Here is an 18,051-nt window from a genome sequence, read left to right as displayed (position 1 = left end):
GCGCCGCGGCGCTCCTCCGCCCCCCCTTTTCTTGACTGCAGCTAACATGCCTCTTTTTATACGGCATACATGGTTCACGTCCAGATCTCCGGAGCCATTCTGCCGTTATGAGCTAACAAACTTGCTTGTAAATCCAGGCCCAAATATCTCCTCGTCCAACGAGCAACCCGTCCAGAGATAAAGATACCCATCGTTGGCCAACGGCTCGATGCTTATCTCTAAATCTCTGGAGCCGTTCCGTTTGACTACGTGTATATATATCCAGTCGTGATTTAAGCTGACCGCTGACCGGTGGATTCATATACGTTACCATCCTCTCCTTGGTAAAAAAACTTGCATGTAGCAACAGATCTGTGGGCCCATGCATGGATGGCCGACTTGTATTGGCAGACAAAATTATTATCTTGGTAATTGAAGCCAATAATCGCATGTACTTGTGTTAGGGCAGCCTGAGCACGTACATAGGATTTTTATATGAGACATCCCATCTATTTGTGTTGACTGTTGCTATTGACTTCTAAACAGAGTATGCAGTGCCGTGGTCTTTGAATGAGTGTCTCTTTGAAATAAATATATGTAGGTGGCGTAGAAAATGAACACTTGTTTCATTGTATACTGGAAGCATTTTGGCAATAGTATTTGTAAATTACCGTGCTTCATTATGGTCAATATGCGTCCTTATTTTTATCATTTTGCCGAAATATTGTGACAAAAATCCATCAAACAAATATTTTTTTAAACTGATGATTAGGCTTAATTTTCCTCATGAGAAAAATATGTGAAATGCCTCCAAAAAGGGAATAAAGATGTGTGAAAAATTATGAATGTAGTTGTGCATGCGTGGTATGCCAGTTGGTTTAATTATTCCAGCACATATTAGTTGTGTCCAAAATGACCTCAGCTAATCTACAAATTTTTCAGATGGAATATGATTTGTTGACACGTCAACTGATGCATATTTAAAATTGTAGGATAACACCCAATCATGAGCAATATTATTGTACAGTAGTCGGTACTCAGGAATTTTAATTACCCTACCAGAAAGATAGAATGTCTCGTACGCTTGCAAATTAAGAAACCGTATGCAGATATATATCGGCTGTTGGAATTGCTGTTTTTGGTTTAATGGGAGCTTAGGTACAATTGTCTACAGTAGAAGTTGGGCAAACACAGGCTGTTGTGTCCATGTACGTACTGTACATAATGATCATGAGTCCATTCCAATTAATTAAGGGCCCGGAGCGCGCGTTTAATTTGGGTGTAACTGTAATTAGGTTCAAACCTTAGCAGAAAAGAACTGTCATGATTAAATGAAGTACTCCTAATTATAAGTAGTACTAATAGTTGTAGGACCAGGGCATGCATGTACGATAAACTAGTCTGTAAATTTTATTTTGAGACAGTATGATGACCACACATATATAATATAATAATGCATGAAGAATTAAGAATCATGCCGAGCAGAAGGTTGAGAGGGACTTTCCAACATCAGAAGAAGAAGAGGAAGAAGTCTTTTGAAGGAAGTGGAAAGATGTCTGGAGGTTGGAATGCATTGTATATATGGGATGCACGGTTACGCTATATGCATCCATCCATCCATCCATCCATCCATCATTCGTTAACAGGTTAACCACTACTCACCCAACCCCCTACATTTGCTTGATATAAGAGCAACTGATTAAAGAAAGCAGAATATATATATACAACTGATTAAATATAATGACACGATCGTTCCAAGAATCTTTGTGTTGTCGCATGCATGTCAACATGGAAATGGAGCGACCTTAGGGCATCTCCAATAGGAGAGATACTAGTCCCATGTGGAGGAGAGATCTGCAAAAAGATAGTACTAGTTACTTGCAGAAACAACAACTTGTGCACGGATACAAAAAATGAATAAAGCATGACATGTGGACTCGCTAGGAGAAAGAAGAAAATTAAAAAGAGAGAGGAGAGAGAAGGCATGAGATGAAAATTAGTACCGGCTTCCTATTGAAGATGCCCTAACAAACATATACTTACTCGTTTCATATTAGGTGACTCAAGTTTGTCCAAATATGGATGCATCTATACCCAAAAACGTGTAGATACATGTAATATTTCGCCACTTAATAATATAGAACGGACTGAGTATTACGATCGTCGACGAGTAAACAGAGGTCCGGATCGACGGCCATCGTGTGCGCACGCAAAAATAATTTGTTGGCGAGTGATTTTCGCAAACAAATAATTTGTTTTTTGAGAATAGGAAAACAAGTAATATGAGTAAGGGTGCAAATGGGATCCCGCGAAAGTCCCGTTTCTAGTTCAATTCTCAAATCTTTTATTCAAATTCTGAACAAAAATTTGAATAGAAAATTTGAAAAATGAACTAGAAGCGGGACTTTCGCGGATCCCGTTTGCATCGGCTAAATATGAGCCCGGCGGCCCCTTCTTGGGCTTCAATCCATCGAGCCCGCTCTCGGTCGGCCAGTGAATACCCTGAGCGGCCCAAGCAAGGCGTGGGCCACTACTTGGGCATCCAGCTCCTGCTCTCCAGTCCAAACCCATCATCGGCTCTCTCTTCTCTCCCGCGAGGCCGCGACAGTGAGCCTGCCTACCTAGGTCGCCGCCGCCGCCGACGTGCCCTCCGGACCAACTGTCCAGTGTCCGCCGCCGTGCCGTAGCTTAGCTTCACCGCCGACGCCGTCGCCGTTCCCGTTCGCCCTCATCGCCTCCCCAAACCCCGGTCCGCAGTTTCCCCCCGGCCATTGGTTCCCGTCCCGAGGTAACCAAGGTAGATATGCTCATCAATTCATCATCGTGCCATCCAGTGACCGAATAACGAAACCCAAAGACCTCTAGAAACTTCCGGGTGTCGGGATTTCGTATAGCCCCCTTCTGGAGTGCTTATTCTGGTTCCCTTTGCGTGTTCTGCAGTCGTCTTCGTCATCGGACCACACCACTGGCCACATGCCTAGACAAGGCGATTTGGTAGATGATGGTAGCTTGCCTGGCAAGAAGAAAGGAGGGAAGGATATGGGCCAGAAGCCCCGGAAAGGTGGTTCTAGGCCTTCAGATGGGAAAAGGGACAAGGGACAGGATGGTAGGCATGGAAAGAGCCGGCATTTGGATAGTTCGATGAAGAATGAGAATGCGTCAGTACCCCCAAGAGCATCAGCTGCTGCTGCAAATGTTATTAGGTATGGTTCCGTACGCTCTCGAATTTACTTGTCCTATTATTGAACGCAGGATGAGATAACCTAGTTATAGTGTATGAGTACACATAAATTGCTAATTTGTTGTGGCCATTAACTTTTAGGAAAAAGGTCGATCCTGAGACGGCAAAGTATTTTCTGGAGATATCGAATCTCTTTGAAAACAAGGAGATCGATTTGGAGGAGCGTTCGACTATATGCGCCAATGCTTTGGAGGAAACTAAAGGGAAAGAGCTCGAACTCGTAACTGACGGTGTAATAAGCCACACCTTGCAGATTCTCATCCAAGGTTGCGAGTTGGAGCAGTTATGCATGTTCCTCCGCAGCTGTATGCAGTCTTTTCCTGTGATTTCCACAGACAAGTTTGGGTCGCATGTGGCTGAAGCAGCTCTCAAGTCACTGGCAACACATCTTGATGACGAGTCCTCCAGGGTCATTGTAGAAGAGACGTTGAATAAGATATGCAAGGTATTTCTTTTTTTTTCAGTGGGTGTTGTCTTCCCTGTTTCCGTTGTATGCAGGGGAACTCACATTTGAATTGTTGCTGTAGGTTGTTGCTGCAGATGCTACTAATGTGATGTGCAGCTGCCATGGATCCCATGTTTTACGGACGCTTCTCTGTCTTTGTAAGGGAGTCCCATTAGATTCATTGCAAGATTTCCACACTACAAAGAGATCTGCTGTTCTGGCTGAACGATTGAGTTGTGGTGTCAATAGATCAGGTGGACAGAATCCGACAACCTTTGAACATGGTTTCTCAGACATGTTCAAATCTTTTGTCAGGCAAATGTTACAAAACACGAAAGATGACATTTCTATGTTACTAACTGAGAAGAACAGTAGCCTTGTTTTACAGGTAGTGACTCTTGTACACCACTTGTTGTAATGCATAGTGCCAGTTTGGATTTTGCCTAATAACCCCTCATAATATATCCTTCTGTAGACTGCACTGAAGTTATCAGTTGGTGATGATCACGAGTTGCGCCACATAATATCAATTCTTCTGGGTTACGACGAGGACACTGCACAGAAGAAAGATTACAGTGAACAAAAGAATAAAATAGTTGCTTTACTTGAAGACACTGCTTATAGCCATCTCTTAGAGGTATGATTTTTAGTTCTCTTTTTTCCAATGACATTCAACTCATATAGCCACTCATGGTAATCATCTGGTCATTGCCTTTCTCCTTGCGATTTGGTACGTGTAAGAATAACTGGATGCAAATGGCTTGCAGGTCATTATGGAGGTTGCTCCTGAGGAGGTGCGCAGCAATATGCTTATAGGTATTCTTAAGGGTGTACTTTTTGCAATCTCATCTCACCACTGTGGCAACTACGTGGTGCAAGCTCTAATATCATCAACCAGAACTGCAGATCAGGTATACCATATGCATTCAAAAGTTCCTTGGGAGTTCCCTCAACTGGATGATCTTAAGTGGATATTCTTCTGCAACTTGATCTGTTCAGCTGAAATAAAAGCTCACTTGACTGTTCACGTTGCGTTATGTTATTTAGCATTCTGCAAAACATTGCCGCACATTGAGAATCTGTAAGACTTTTGGCATATTTTCTTCCTTTGCTGTGCTACAATGGTCATGGTAGGTCCTGATGATGAACACGAAACATGCATCCTTTCTCTATTGTAGTTTGCAACATCCATTAATTGATCTCGGGTATTCTTGTTTGTCTTTTCAACCACCGCTGAGTCATGGGTTCTATATCTTGGAGCTGATAATTATGTGTGTGTACACATGTCCCAAGACCTTCAACTTTCCCTCTACATACATATATGATAGGTGGTTTTGAAGCATATAATTTGATTTGTTTCAAATTTCTAATGCTTGTGAACCATATATCTGATCATTCAATTACCATTTTTCTTGTTTAAGTTTGATGCTTTGATAATGCTTAATCATTAGAGTCCTTTTTGTTTCTTGGCAGATGAAGCAAATCTGGGAGGAACTTGGTCCTAAAATTAAGGAGCTTCTTGAGCAAGGTAAAACCGGAGTGGTGGCTTCCATTTTAGCAGCATGCCAGCGGCTTGAGACAAATCGCCTTGAGGTCCTCTATCAACTTGAAATTTCTGCATTGATATTTCAGATCCTGAAACTATAAATGATTCCACTACTTTGAACTGCAGAGCTCTGAAGCTCTTTCTTCAGCATTAAGTTCAGATTCTGAATCTCCTGATAGCATCGTTGCACGTATACTTTTTCTTGAGAATTTCCTTTGGGAGAAATCGTCTTGGAAATGGCCGCCTGGCGTAAAGATGAGTGTCCTTGGTTGCCTGTTGCTGCAATCAATCTTTCAATACCCACATGTATGTAACTCTCACGCGTATAATGAAGTTGTCATACTTTTTAAGTTTTTATGGTTTCTGTTGCATGACTTCACCTTTAAAGGTTTACACTATATTATATCCAGTTTAATAGTCTAGTGCATATGAGCATTTTATCCACATTCCCTGTGATATTGCAGATAGTTTGGGGTACACAACAATCTCATTTTTTTAAATGTATTTTTGGTAGCTTTTGGGTATACTGTGCTGTGTGATCCTCACTTTGAAACCGTGTTGACATTTTCCTCCTACACTATTACACTTGGTTATAATTTTTTTAATTGATCAATAATATATCAAAAGCCTAGTACGTACTAGTTTTATTTCTTGAACATTAGAAGAGCAACACCTGATGCTTTACTCATGTACCTCTGAAATATTCAGTTAAGTTGCTAGTCTTATGTTCTGAACAATACTATGGAAACACAAATGTTAAAACCTTACACCTTCTTTTCATCCTGTGCTCAGCAATACATTAGGCAATACGTTGCAAGCTTGCTGGCTTTGGATGCTGATAAGATCCTCCAAATTGCCAAGGACTCTGGAGGCAGCCGTGTTCTAGAGGCTTTTCTATGTTCAAGTGCAACAGCAAAGCGAAAATTCAAAGTTTTTGCAAAGTAAGCCTTTTTCCTGAATAGCACAACTCTCTGGAGATCATTTCTATCATTTTCGAACCATGTTGTGACGGATTCAATCGACCTCACGGATGTTTTCTCTCTGAAGTTTTTCAGTATATGCGAAGGATGTGCTTATTGTTGTTTTAAGAAAATGTTGATACTGAGAGTAATTAAACTTCATAAAACGTGTATACATAGTAATTTTGTGTAATGGACCTGTGCTTGAGGGAACTATTGGTACTAGCATATCTTTTATCACTTTTTAAGCAGTAATTATCTAGTTGCAGCAATCGAAGAAGCCTGCTATTTGTTTATGGCGTTAGCGCCAAACCACCCATAGTACATTACTATAATGGTGATAAGAAGTTGTTGTAGACTTGGAAATTTGCATAGTTAGAACACTGAAAGCAACGGCAAGCCACTCTAGAGAGTAAGGAGGGGTTTTGGTTCCACATATTAGGTAGGATCTGGTAATGTGCAACCATACAATTTCCTAAAACAGAAGATAGATTTTCGATGTGGTGCCATGCACCCTCCTCAAATATATGCCGTTGTATTGTCATGCTATAATCGTATATACATAATAACTTGTTGCACCATCTGTTCACTCAACTATTTAGTAGTTGTATGATGCATTTTGATTTCATGCCGGTCCAGTACTGCTCAATTCTACAATAGCTTGTAAAGCTATTTCTCATAGCCTATAATTTTGTTTTGTCGAGCTGAAATAGCCCTGCTATTTAACTGCACTGAATCACCACAGTAATTGTCATTTTACTGCTTCCAAACGGTTATTTTCGCATAGTACTGTAAGGTGAAAACTTAAGTCTTATATACATTCCATGACAGATTGCGAGGCCATTACGGGGAGATTGCTATGAATCCTTCTGGTTCATTCTTGGTAGAGAAATGTTTTACAGCCAGTAACTTTTCTCATAAAGAGGCCATAGTGTCAGAGCTATTGGCTATGCAGAATGAACTATCTAAGACAAGGCATGCCATCTACTTGTTAAAGAAGCTGGATGTTGATACGTAAGTATTTTCTGTTTCACTCTTATAGTCTAACGTATTTTTTAGCATGTAAATAAACGTACTATTTATTTTGTTCTAGATACTCAAGACGGCCAGACCAGTGGAGAGCTGTGCAAACTTCAAAGGAAAGAACCCAGAGAGAATTTGAAGTGGAATTTGGCCTAAACAGTAAACCAGCTGGCCAGAGTATTGAAGAACTGCTCTCTCCTCAAAGTCCAGCAAAGAAGCGTAAGCAGAAAGAGAAGACGGAGAAAACCACCGAGGATGCCAGCACCAGCAAGCAAGGTTTATCTCAGAAAAGCAACAAGAGGCAAAAATCTGCCAAGGAAACATCTGAGGGAGCATCGAGCGGCAAGAAACCCGCGAACGATGCCGCCAGCACGGCATTCTTGAAGAACTCCGACAAGAGCAAATCGCCAAGTTTCCTCTCCGACAGACAGACAAACAAGAAACAAAAACACCAGAGACCCAATTCTGGCCAACCAGATGGCAGGTCGTTTGTTCGTGACAGCGCTAGCACGCCGTTTGTCAGAAATAACGTCAAGCAGAAACAGTCTATCGCTGAGCTTGCTGCCCTGGCCGGCAAAGAGAAACTGACCGCCGGAGAAGTCCGGAAACTGCTGAAGCCCGAAATCTCCTCCACGAGCTAACTGATTACAGATCATCTGCGATGTGATCTCGCTCATCTTCCGTCTAAAAGAAATTACACACTGGCTACTTCCACTTCATGGTCTCTGAACTATGGAAACCTGACTGAATTTCCGCGACATGGCCAACAATGATGATGCAAGAACACACCTACCATCATGGCGATCACTTTCTGTTCCATCCTGTTTTGCATGATGCTGTTTTATGTAGTTTGTACACTGTCAGGGCAGTTATCTTAGCATCTGTCAGCGGTGCTAAGAGTTGTGCTGAAGTTGCTAAAGAAACATCGTATGTTTTGACTAAATTATGTGGCAAGGGACTGGTCACGTGAAATTGTAGGAATTTGTATTCGTTAGTTTGGAACTTCGGATCGAAGCAAACATGAAGAACAGAAGGCTAGACATTTCTCATGTTTGAAATCAGGTGGTGTTTAGATCAAAATTAGGCAAAGATAAAAGATTTTTGTACCGCCTCTTGTTTTTCAGTTTGCCTACTGCTGAAATTCTGATCTCCCTCGTCTCTCGTCCCCAACGCAATGCCTTCGCCACTTTGAAATACAATCTGATCTATATTACTTCTCGCAACTTTTTTTAGATACACATGCAACTGCACAATAAAATACGTATAAAACATGTCTAGATGCATGCAAAGTTGCGACAAGTAACTAATCCTCAAAATAAATAAATAAATTGAAATACAGTCTAGCCGGCCGACCGACCAACCGATGGAATGGATTCACCTGCCGGTAAATTTATGGGGGGAGTTCATTCGCCTCTTTGGTTTCTTCACCCGCTGGTAAATTTATGGGTTGAGATCATTCGACACTTTGAAATACAACAATTGCAGTAGTAGTAAATTGGAATACAGTGCGAACTGAGCATAGCTCAGGTGGTTGGTTCTATACCTGGGCATGAGTGGCCCGGCCCGACCAGCTCGGTGTACCGGGCCGGGCCCGGGCTTCACTTTTCTGCCCAAAGCCCGGCCCGAAAGCCCGAAATGCCTTAAATTGAGTATGTTTTAGGAAAACTAGGTATAAAAATACATATATTTATTCTGAAAATAATTATTTCAATGCTTAAATGGCCTATTTTCTTGACTTCGGGCCGGGCCGGGCGCGGCTTCAAGTTTGCTCGTCGGGCTTTTATGAAGCCCGGCCCTAACCCGGCCTGGCCTAGGGTTTGCCCAGGTATAGTTGGTTCCTTGTGGTGGAACCAGCCCACTCAGGTTCAAGTCTCCGACTTGACATGAGTGTTCGCATTTTCCTGGATTTATTCCAAGAACTAAACAGCGTTGTGCTTTCAGTGGGAGTGACGTACCCGTAAACTACGAGGCGCCTGTGGTGACTTCGTCGATCTCAAGATGATGTGCCGGACCAGTATCTCGGAGGTGCTCTTAGAGGTAGGGTGTGCGTGCGTGTGTTCATAGGGGTGAGTGTACGTGTGTACTTGTGGGCGTCTGCTTATGTATTGTGTTTACTCAAACTCAATGCTGCAGATATTTGCTCCTCGAACCGCAATTCGTCGACACCATTGGTCCCCTCATTCACGGCTGTGCCATCTTGTCCAAACACCCTTATTACTCGTCACCGGCAATCCCTCCGAGCTTGAGGGCACCGATTCTTCGTCTGCATTGCCACGTGTGATTGGCCCTCCTTGTTCGAGACCGTGCCATCAATCCTTTGTGAACTATGGTCTACCGTTTCTCAATGGTAATCCCTCTATCCTTGGCGGAACCTCTGATTTTTCTTTGGCATAGACGAATCTCAATTGTAAAACCCAACTGATCCTAACCCTCATGCTTCAACGACCTCAATCTCTTAACCCTAACTCTTCGACGACCCCACTCCGCGTCGACGGCCAGCTGCCGCCATTCCGCCACACACACGCGCGCCCGCACGCGCACACACACAAGTGAAGGAAAAAACAGCAGACATAAATGTTTTGATAAATAAGAAATAAATAAATTAAACGAGCATCGAAAATTTAAAATAAAGCCAGCCGGCCGACATAGATTCACGAGTACTCTAGATTCATTCACCCGGTAAATTTATGGGGCGAGTAAAGTTCCCCTCACCGGCTTCTGCTCCAATCCCCAATCTTCCCCTGCAAGCTTCCTCTTCTCCTTCTTCCCGCTCTCCGCTCGCTCGCTGCTCCGCCGCCGCTCGAAATCCCAGCCCCAGCCCCGCGCGAATGCGATGGAATCCTCCTCCACTACCACCGCCGCAACGCCACCGGTGAAGACGGTGGGCAAGCGGCCGCGGAGGGCGTTGGCGGCGGCGCCTCTGCGGGATCTGACCAACTTCCTCCCCAGCAGCCCCACCACCCCGGCCCCGAGAAGCCCTAGCGCCAGGCGGGCGCTCCCTGCCCACGACGCCTCCGCGTGCTCCTCCGCCGCTTCCGCCGCGTCCGCCACGCCCCCCGTCTCCAAGCCCTCCGGTGAGCCCACTGCCCCCCACTGTCCTCCGGTCCTTCGGTTAGCGATTAGTGGTTGCTGAATCCTGACTCTGGATCTCTCTACTCTAGCTGCGGTCGTTGTTGAGGAGCAGGTGGAGCAGCCGAGTTCGGTGAAGTCGCCCATCTCCACGGTCTACACGAGCCGCAAGTCCCAGCGGAGGACGGCGACGACGAGGAGGAACCCCACCGGCGTCAAGGCGCCCTTCTCTGCTGGAGCATCAGCAAGCTGCCCGCCTCCTGGAAAGGCTGCAAGGGCCGGCACCAGCAGGTGAGCAAGTTGATCTGCGCCTTTCACAGCAATTTAGTTTACCTTTTGGTTCAGAAATGACTCGCATCCCATTACTCCGGTTCATTGCACGTAATGCTACAATGAAGTTTGAATTAGTGCAGATTTCTTAACAGTGATGAGAATATGTTGTCATCGGAAAACGGTAGGATAAGATGCAAGAACACACTAACCAAGCAAGCCATCGTTATGATCACCATCCATCTGGTTTTACATGGTGCTATTTCTGATGTACAATCAACTGTGCATTATGTCTAGCTTGCAGTGGCAGAATAAATCTGTTTCATTCCGAAAACACGGTATGAACAGTTAGAGTTCAAGTCCTAGCTGGTCCAGACTGATATGCTACCTTTTCCGTTTTTATCAGCTAGTTTTTTATCAATCTGTAGTCTAATTGTTAACTGCTGTCAGTCTTGTTGCTATTTACTTTAAATGTTAACTGCTTTCTGTGTTGTTGCTATTTACTTTATATGTTAGAAGGGTGTTCAGAGTACTTTCAGGTTTTCAAGAGGGTGAAGTTATATTGTGTCATAAGTACAGGGGTAACTGGATAAGTCCTCAAGTTCTGTAATCCAAAGTTTAGACACTGAACTGCTTGCTTTAGTTAGTTCATCCACAGCTAATGGTTGCAATCTTAGCGTATCATTTAATTCAGTTATGTTCTTTTTTTTTCTGGTCATTCAACTAGGAAAGCTTCAGCGGCTCAGGGTTCTCATCCTATTTCATCCTCAGCTCCTTGTCTTCAAGCCAAAACGGTAAGAAGCACGACTCTCAGTGCATTCCCCAAGAACTCTACCTTGAACCCTTGATCAGTGATCACTGTGCTCCCTTTGAATGATCTGTATGCTGCAAGTGTTGTTATACTTGCTGTTTGTAGCTCATGATTTTACCCAAATTTTGTCATGGATAAACATGCAACTAGTAAAGCACTAAAAAGAACCATGTTGATTTTATCTTTCATGCTCCTCATGTGTATCTCTTCTGCAACATTTATTCGACTGTATGTGAAGATATGATCGTTGAATATTCTGACACTGCATTTGTATGATGTATGGTCCCATACCATGATGTCTAATATATCACACAAACTTAAAAATGCAGTCCATGGATTATGTAGCTTAGGTCCATATCTAGGATCCACTACTCCTGTTCATATTTTGGAACAGTGGCAACAATGTTTTTCACTTTGCTGATTGCTTGAACTTCTGAACAGAAGAGGCACATGAGGATGAAAGAAAACTCATCTTCAGCCAGACCCAAATTACCAGATGATTTCATCGAGAAGCAGAGAGCATACTTCCGGGAGATCGACGCCTTTGAACTTCCAGAGGAAGAGGCCTCAGAGACTGACTGACGGACCTGGGATTGAGGGAAAACTAAACTAATCTGTCGAATCGTGTACGCTATGCTGGAACGGTGGTCCGGTGTACAGAAGTGTGCTTGCTCGCTTTACTTTTACGGAGTAGCAACCTACGGCTCCTGCAATACAGGCCGTGTGCCTTAGTGATCGATTATGCTCATTTTCGCCTACTTGTAGTGGCAAATGGGATCTCAGGGTGAGAGTTGTTTCTGAGTCAAGTGCTGTCCATATACATATATAGTGGATATCTGTCTAATTTGTTCCTGTAACGTATGTACATCAAGATAAAATGTTATAGTGACAAACTAAGAAAAGCAGACACATTTTCAAGTTTTAACAGGAATGTTTTACATTGTGCAAGTTGCAAAGTATTTTTTTCTTCTTCTAGAATTTCTCCTTAGACACTGCCAATGCCACTGGAGCTTGACAGCTTCAGCCTTCACTGGTGTCAGGTTAGATAATGCCACTGGATCTTCAGCTTCAGGCCTTCAGCTCTCTTCTCCCTTTGCTAGAGCTTCCATCTGTTGCTGGCGCCATACTGGCATGGCAACAAAATTCTCCGAGCTCGGTGACCTTCATTTTTAACTTTTCTAAAATGTACTTCGATTAGAATAAATACTGACCGTAAGTGGATTTTACTTTTTTTTTTGTTTCCAAGAGTGAGTCTTATGTGTCTCATGAGAAAAAACTCTACCTTTGATGGGCCGCCACGAGCGTCTTCCCCAACATCCACAAAGCCCACAAAGCCCAAAGGGCCCATTTAGAGGAACCTTTCTTCCCCCGCAACGCTCTCCTTCTTATCCGCCTCGCTGCTTCCCTCACCTCCGCAGAAAGCTTCCTCTCTTCTCCAATGGAGGCCACGGCTACGCTCACGCTCTCCTCCCCCGCCGCCGTCCGCTGCTCAACGGCGAGGTCCACCGCTGCCTTCCTCCACGTTCCCCGCCGCCTGCCCCACCTCCGCGGGGTCCAGAGTGCTGCAGCCTTCCGTGCCCTCCCTTCCCCGTCCCCGGTTCGCTCTTCGGCGCCTTCCTCTGCCGCTTGCTGGATTATCCCGTTTATTATCGCGCCTAATATTCTCGCCTCGTTGTTTGCTTGGAATGGGTGCAGGGATGGAGGAGGAGGAGGAGCGGGATGGTCGTGCGGGCGGAGATGTTCGGGCAGCTCACCACCGGGCTCGAGTCCGCCTGGAACAAGCTCCGAGGCGTCGGTCAGTTCGTTTTCTTTATCTTTAGCATCTAGTGCTACTACCCATTTCTGCTTCTCATGCAGTAGTAGTATGAATTTTGGCGTTGCCATTACTACTCCACATGTAAATGTAATCGCTCCAGACCTCTAGTAGTGCCAATGTGTTGCTCCCTCCAATCAATTTTTGTGATGTGTCGAATCATGTGTCGAGAGGAAGACAGCCTCGGGAATTTTTAGACTGGGAGTCTATCCGGCTAACTTTGTAAAGTGTAAAGCGTGGATCATTCCGTCCGGACGATTTCAGTGCATCATACATCTGTCATTGTTGACCATCCATGCTCGCTGCATCCTCTGTAGCTTTACCTTAAACCATGATTTTAACAATGATGATCGAGAAACATTTTGTGGTTTTCAAGATCGGCTGACAAAGGATAACATCGCCGAGCCGATGCGGGATATTAGAAGAGCACTTTTGGAGGCGGATGTACGTGTCGTCTCGACTGTTTACATGTCTTCCTCGTGTGTTCTGCTTTTCTACTTTTCTTTGCATTCACAGTCTAATGGATAACATAATCTGCAGGTTAGTGTGCCAGTGGCTAGAAGTTTCATCGAATCTGTTACCGAAAAGGCTATAGGCACTGATGTGATCCCAGGTGTACAACCTGAGCAGCAGTTGGTGAAGGTATGCTCGAATTTTAGGAGCCTAGAAACTTGTAAATATAGATCTGTTAAGTTTTGTAGAGTTACTAGTTACTGATTGCTGTGCAAAGGACAGCAACCTTAACTAAGGAGTTCATTGATTATCTTAGACTAAGTGGATGTGGTCTTTCCCAATCTAATATCTGTGCTTCTAGCTGTAGAGGACTGACAACAGCTCAATGATGCAGGTTGTGAATGATGAACTTGTACAACTGATGGGTGGGGACGTATCAGAGTTAGTATTTGCAAAATCTGGCCCAACAGTTATCTTATTGGCAGGTCTACAGGGTGTTGGGAAAACTACTGTCTGTGCAAAGCTTGCCTTTTATCTGAAAAAAATGGTGCATTCCTGATCTTTCTTCTTTAAGCATTTTTGTAAGATGCACAGGCTATGGTGCTTATAGGCCAGATTCAGGTTACAGGGGAAGAGTTGTATGCTGGTTGCTGCAGATGTTTACCGGCCTGCTGCCATTGATCAACTCACTATTCTGGGTAAAAAGGTATGTCTGATGAAAACTACAGTTGCAGTATTGACTTTGAAATATTTTCTAGCTAATAATTGCGATTATCTTAGATTTCAAAATGCTATAGAGTTGCCAGTGGATATATATTATGTCAAAGTTTTGAAATTAAAATTAAAGTTACTCTGGAATGTTGATAGGTTGGTGTACCAGTTTACTCAGAAGGAACAGATGCAAAACCTTCAGATATTGCCAAGAACGGTTTGAAAGAGGCAAAAAGCAAGAAGACTGATGTAATTATAGTGGATACTGCTGGAAGATTGCAGGTGATTCTTCTCTAGTTATGTTTCTCTGATTTGTTACAGCTATGATTCTACAAAAGTGAATGTCAGTTGTGCAACAGTTTTGCCAATCTTCTTATATACATATATATTAGGTACCGGATCATAACCATGCTGAACTATGAAATTTTGGATGTGTGATCAAACTGCAATAATTCGTACTCATTAGTAATTTATAAGTCTGCAGCAGCTCAGAATTGGTTAAAAATGCCGATCTTAGATGACTTGTGTATTTTTGTTTTATGTTTATTTTGAACTCGGCATAGTGTTTCAACTGAAAATTGTCATTTTGGTCGGTATATCTGGACTTAAATGTAGAGACAGTCAGTTTGAAGACGAGCTTGTGTGATAAATGAGTATATATACTATAACTTTATGCTAGGTGGTGCAACTGCTGTTTCAAACCAAGATTTCAACCTAACTCCAACTGTTCTTTTGTCATGTTGCGTTAATTTTAAATGGGGGATTGCTTGGCAGCCAGGGTCTCCTTCCTGCTACTTTCAACTGTGTTTAACCAACTCAATTTGGTACCCAGCTGATTAACCTTTCTATGATTAGGTAGATAAAGCTATGATGAATGAGTTGAAAGAAGTAAAGAAGGCAGTGAAGCCTACAGAAGTTCTTCTCGTGGTTGATGCTATGACTGGCCAAGAAGCTGCATGTACGTAGTTGCTTGTTATTCTGAGTAGTCTAGGCTTCTAGACCCATCATTTTGTACTTTGTCTATCGTAAGTAACGTACCTACATACTCCATGGCACGCAGAGAAAGAAATTTGCATTTTGAACTCTTGACTGTTGCAGTACTTGTTAACACTTCATCTGTTTTTAACTGAACTTGAACTCATCATTGGTATCACTGTTATTTATCCTTGTCGATTTTTCTGATGTGAATATGGTCAGCATTGGTTGGTGCCTTCAATGGTGAGGTTGGTATAACTGGTGCTATACTGACAAAGCTGGATGGTGACTCCAGAGGTGGAGCAGCACTAAGTATCAAAGAGGTATTTCAACTTGCAAAACTTTGTCCATCATTTTGTATGACCATCCAGATAAAAATTCTTGGCTCTGTCTAAAGAAACTACTGATTTATGGTAGTGCATAAAAGGCACTATAATTGTTGCGACCTTTTCTGGATTCCTCGTCTACTGGAAAAAAGGCATCGAAGTACAGTCATCATCACAAGTCCAATGCAAAATAATATAATTCATGGAGGGGTTTCATATGGCATGACTTCATTCTACTTATTCTCAGGGACTGCATCTTTTTGACAATATAGTTTTTTCTTCATTTTTTTACAGTATAGCAGAAAAACCATCAGTGTTTATGTGTGTTATGGCTACATTAGCAACTTTCTGTCTTTTGTTCCTTCTGTTAGTATGAGATAAATGTTACAACTGTCGAACTCTGCAGGTGTCTGGAAAGCCCATCAAGTTTGTCGGGCGAGGAGAACGTGTTGAGGATCTTGAGCCTTTCTATCCAGATCGTATGGCCCAGCGTATCTTGGGAATGGGAGATGTACTTTCTTTTGTTGAGCAAGCACAGCAAGTGGTAAGTAGCTTCTTATGAAAAGTCCTTGTGTCTTTCATTAAACACTAATGTGACATTTATATGGTGTAACATACTGGTGCAAGTAGATGCGTCAAGAAGAAGCTGAGGAATTACAGAACAAGATTATGAGTGCAAAATTTAACTTCAATGATTTCTTGAAGCAAACAAAAGCTATATCACAAATGGGTTCATTCAGTCGTATAATTGGCATGATTCCAGGCATGAACAAGGTGTGGATATGTATTCTGGATCTAATTTAATTCATTTCTCTGGTACTAGTCTTCTGATTTGATAATACTATGGCACTTATTTGATCTTATTAAGACCACAAGTCTTGCCACATTTTGAGTAGGTTACTCCAGCACAAATTCGTGAAGCCGAGAAAAACGTGAAGTTTATGGAGTCAATGATCAATGTAATGAGTGCTGGTATGTATTATATACACTTGACATCCTGATATTTTCTTGCATATTCCTTCTGAACTCTTGCTATATCAGCCAAAGTGTTATATAATTTCTAACGTATCATTTTACGCCTTGGATAACATTTTGGGATCAGTTGTTATTAATATTGATTTACAACTCAATTGTTTGCCATATAACTCAATTGCTTTATTGCAAAGTATGAGATAATGTGAATATATAGACTGGCGTTGTTTGGCAATCAACTATTTATTTGGTCAGTGTTCTGATATCCAAAGGTAATGCCTTGAGTTGCTGTAGTTTGAGAATGTCCTGCTCTGAAATAGAAACAAATTTTTTCTTTTATTTTTTTATTAGTGATCATGTTTCAGAAACAATATTTTTTAACTAGTCTCATGAAGGAAGCATGCCTGTGACATATAACTTGGTGAGGTTAGAATCTGGAGTCACGTCTAAATAGCTTCCCTGTTGACATAGCTGGGAAAATGCCAGTTATGTGAGCCACAGTCAATGATTAAATGGCACTTGAGTCCTAATTGTGTGGATCATGATTTCAATGGATCATTGTGACATATATTTGGCCAGTAAAATTATCCTGACTGTGCAGATGAAAGGGAAAGACCAGAGTTACTTGCCGGGTCGCGTGAGAGGAGGAGAAGAGTGGCTAAGGACTCTGGAAAGACAGAACAGCAGGTTCAATTCTCATCTCATCACCAGTTTCACCCCATGTGTTCATATAAACTGCATTAAACCACATGGAGCTAACTGAGCTTCACTCTGCTGCCAGGTGAGCCAATTAGTCTCGCAGCTATTCAAAATGCGCGCTCGGATGCAGAAAATGATGGGTGCCATGCAAGGAAAAGATACACCTGATATGGATAATCTCATGGAGTCCATCAAGGCCGAAGAGCAGGTAAAGGCAGCACCACGGGGTCATATTAATACATCTGTCGTTGTCGCGTCTTAGTTTATGACTTTGTGCAACTGTGATCGTCCAGGCTGCCACTGGTACTGGTCAACGCAGGAGGAAGTACGGCAACCTGAGGCGGCGGGATCTGGACTCGATGCGTGGTTACCGACGATGATGAGATGCGCTTTTGGGGTTTCTGACTTTGAAGTGGTTGCTGCCTCCTTCCTGCACCAGCCATTGAGCCTAATAAAGCCATAGCTGTGATCTCCAGCTGCAGCTTGAAAATGGTGGCAACATACGTATCTACGGTCTTGCTCTGTGTATCCGATGTAAATTTTCTGTGTAAATTTCAGTGAACTGGGAGCATTTATTTTATCTCCAGAAAATGTATGGCTTACCTTTTCTTCTTGGATGGTTAGGGATTTTTTGTACATTTCTGATCTTCCAGACAATAATGCCTTGGAAATGTATTGAATTTTTTTAGTCATTCAGAGCAGAATAGCAAACTGGAAGGTGCATTGAGCTTCATCAGCTTCAAAAGTTAACTCCAGATT

General features: G+C 42.8%; 3 protein-coding genes across 7 annotated transcripts; all 3 read left to right on the top strand.

Moving 5' to 3' along the window:
• The first annotated feature begins 2,528 nt into the window (after positions 1 to 2,528).
• LOC100844200 (pumilio homolog 23) lies at positions 2,529 to 8,301 on the top strand. Of its 2 annotated transcripts, none has more exons than XM_024454818.1 (11): positions 2,529 to 2,767; positions 2,920 to 3,182; positions 3,302 to 3,665; positions 3,748 to 4,053; positions 4,141 to 4,302; positions 4,433 to 4,576; positions 5,139 to 5,258; positions 5,338 to 5,517; positions 6,004 to 6,152; positions 7,002 to 7,184; positions 7,264 to 8,301. In XM_024454818.1, the coding sequence occupies exons 2-11, from the start codon at positions 2,953 to 2,955 to the stop codon at positions 7,832 to 7,834; spliced, it is 2,409 nt and encodes an 802-aa protein (XP_024310586.1). In that variant the 5' UTR covers positions 2,529 to 2,767; positions 2,920 to 2,952; the 3' UTR covers positions 7,835 to 8,301. The 2 variants fall into 2 exon arrangements, with proteins under 2 accessions (XP_024310586.1, XP_024310585.1); XM_024454817.1 differs by having other exon boundaries at positions 2,529 to 2,776.
• A 1,549-nt stretch (positions 8,302 to 9,850) lies between these two features.
• LOC100843900 (Holliday junction resolvase MOC1, chloroplastic) lies at positions 9,851 to 12,291 on the top strand. 4 transcript variants are annotated; one of them, XM_014902020.2, is made up of 4 exons: positions 9,851 to 10,267; positions 10,355 to 10,553; positions 11,265 to 11,326; positions 11,788 to 12,291. In XM_014902020.2, exons 1-4 carry the CDS (start codon positions 10,027 to 10,029, stop codon positions 11,841 to 11,843), a joined length of 558 nt encoding a protein of 185 aa, XP_014757506.1. In that variant the 5' UTR covers positions 9,851 to 10,026; the 3' UTR covers positions 11,844 to 12,291. The 4 variants fall into 4 exon arrangements, with proteins under 4 accessions (XP_014757506.1, XP_014757505.1, XP_014757503.1 ...); XM_014902019.2 differs by having other exon boundaries at positions 9,853 to 10,267; positions 11,785 to 12,291; XM_014902017.2 differs by having other exon boundaries at positions 9,855 to 10,267; positions 11,260 to 11,326.
• Positions 12,292 to 12,738: 447 nt separating this feature from the next.
• Positions 12,739 to 18,025, top strand: LOC100827013 (signal recognition particle 54 kDa protein, chloroplastic). Its single transcript, XM_003577787.4, has 15 exons — positions 12,739 to 12,940; positions 13,039 to 13,138; positions 13,533 to 13,600; positions 13,697 to 13,798; positions 14,004 to 14,156; positions 14,238 to 14,315; positions 14,477 to 14,602; positions 15,176 to 15,278; positions 15,518 to 15,618; positions 16,028 to 16,165; positions 16,252 to 16,395; positions 16,518 to 16,593; positions 17,195 to 17,280; positions 17,375 to 17,500; positions 17,586 to 18,025. Exons 1-15 carry the CDS (start codon positions 12,782 to 12,784, stop codon positions 17,670 to 17,672), a joined length of 1,647 nt encoding a protein of 548 aa, XP_003577835.1. The 5' UTR covers positions 12,739 to 12,781; the 3' UTR covers positions 17,673 to 18,025.
• Positions 18,026 to 18,051: the final 26 nt, after the last annotated feature.

The sequence above is a fragment of the Brachypodium distachyon genome, chromosome 4, assembly GCF_000005505.3.
Source record: "Brachypodium distachyon strain Bd21 chromosome 4, Brachypodium_distachyon_v3.0, whole genome shotgun sequence".
Taxonomy (NCBI): Eukaryota; Viridiplantae; Streptophyta; class Magnoliopsida; order Poales; family Poaceae; genus Brachypodium; species Brachypodium distachyon.
This window is presented reverse-complemented; position numbering and strand designations above follow the sequence as displayed.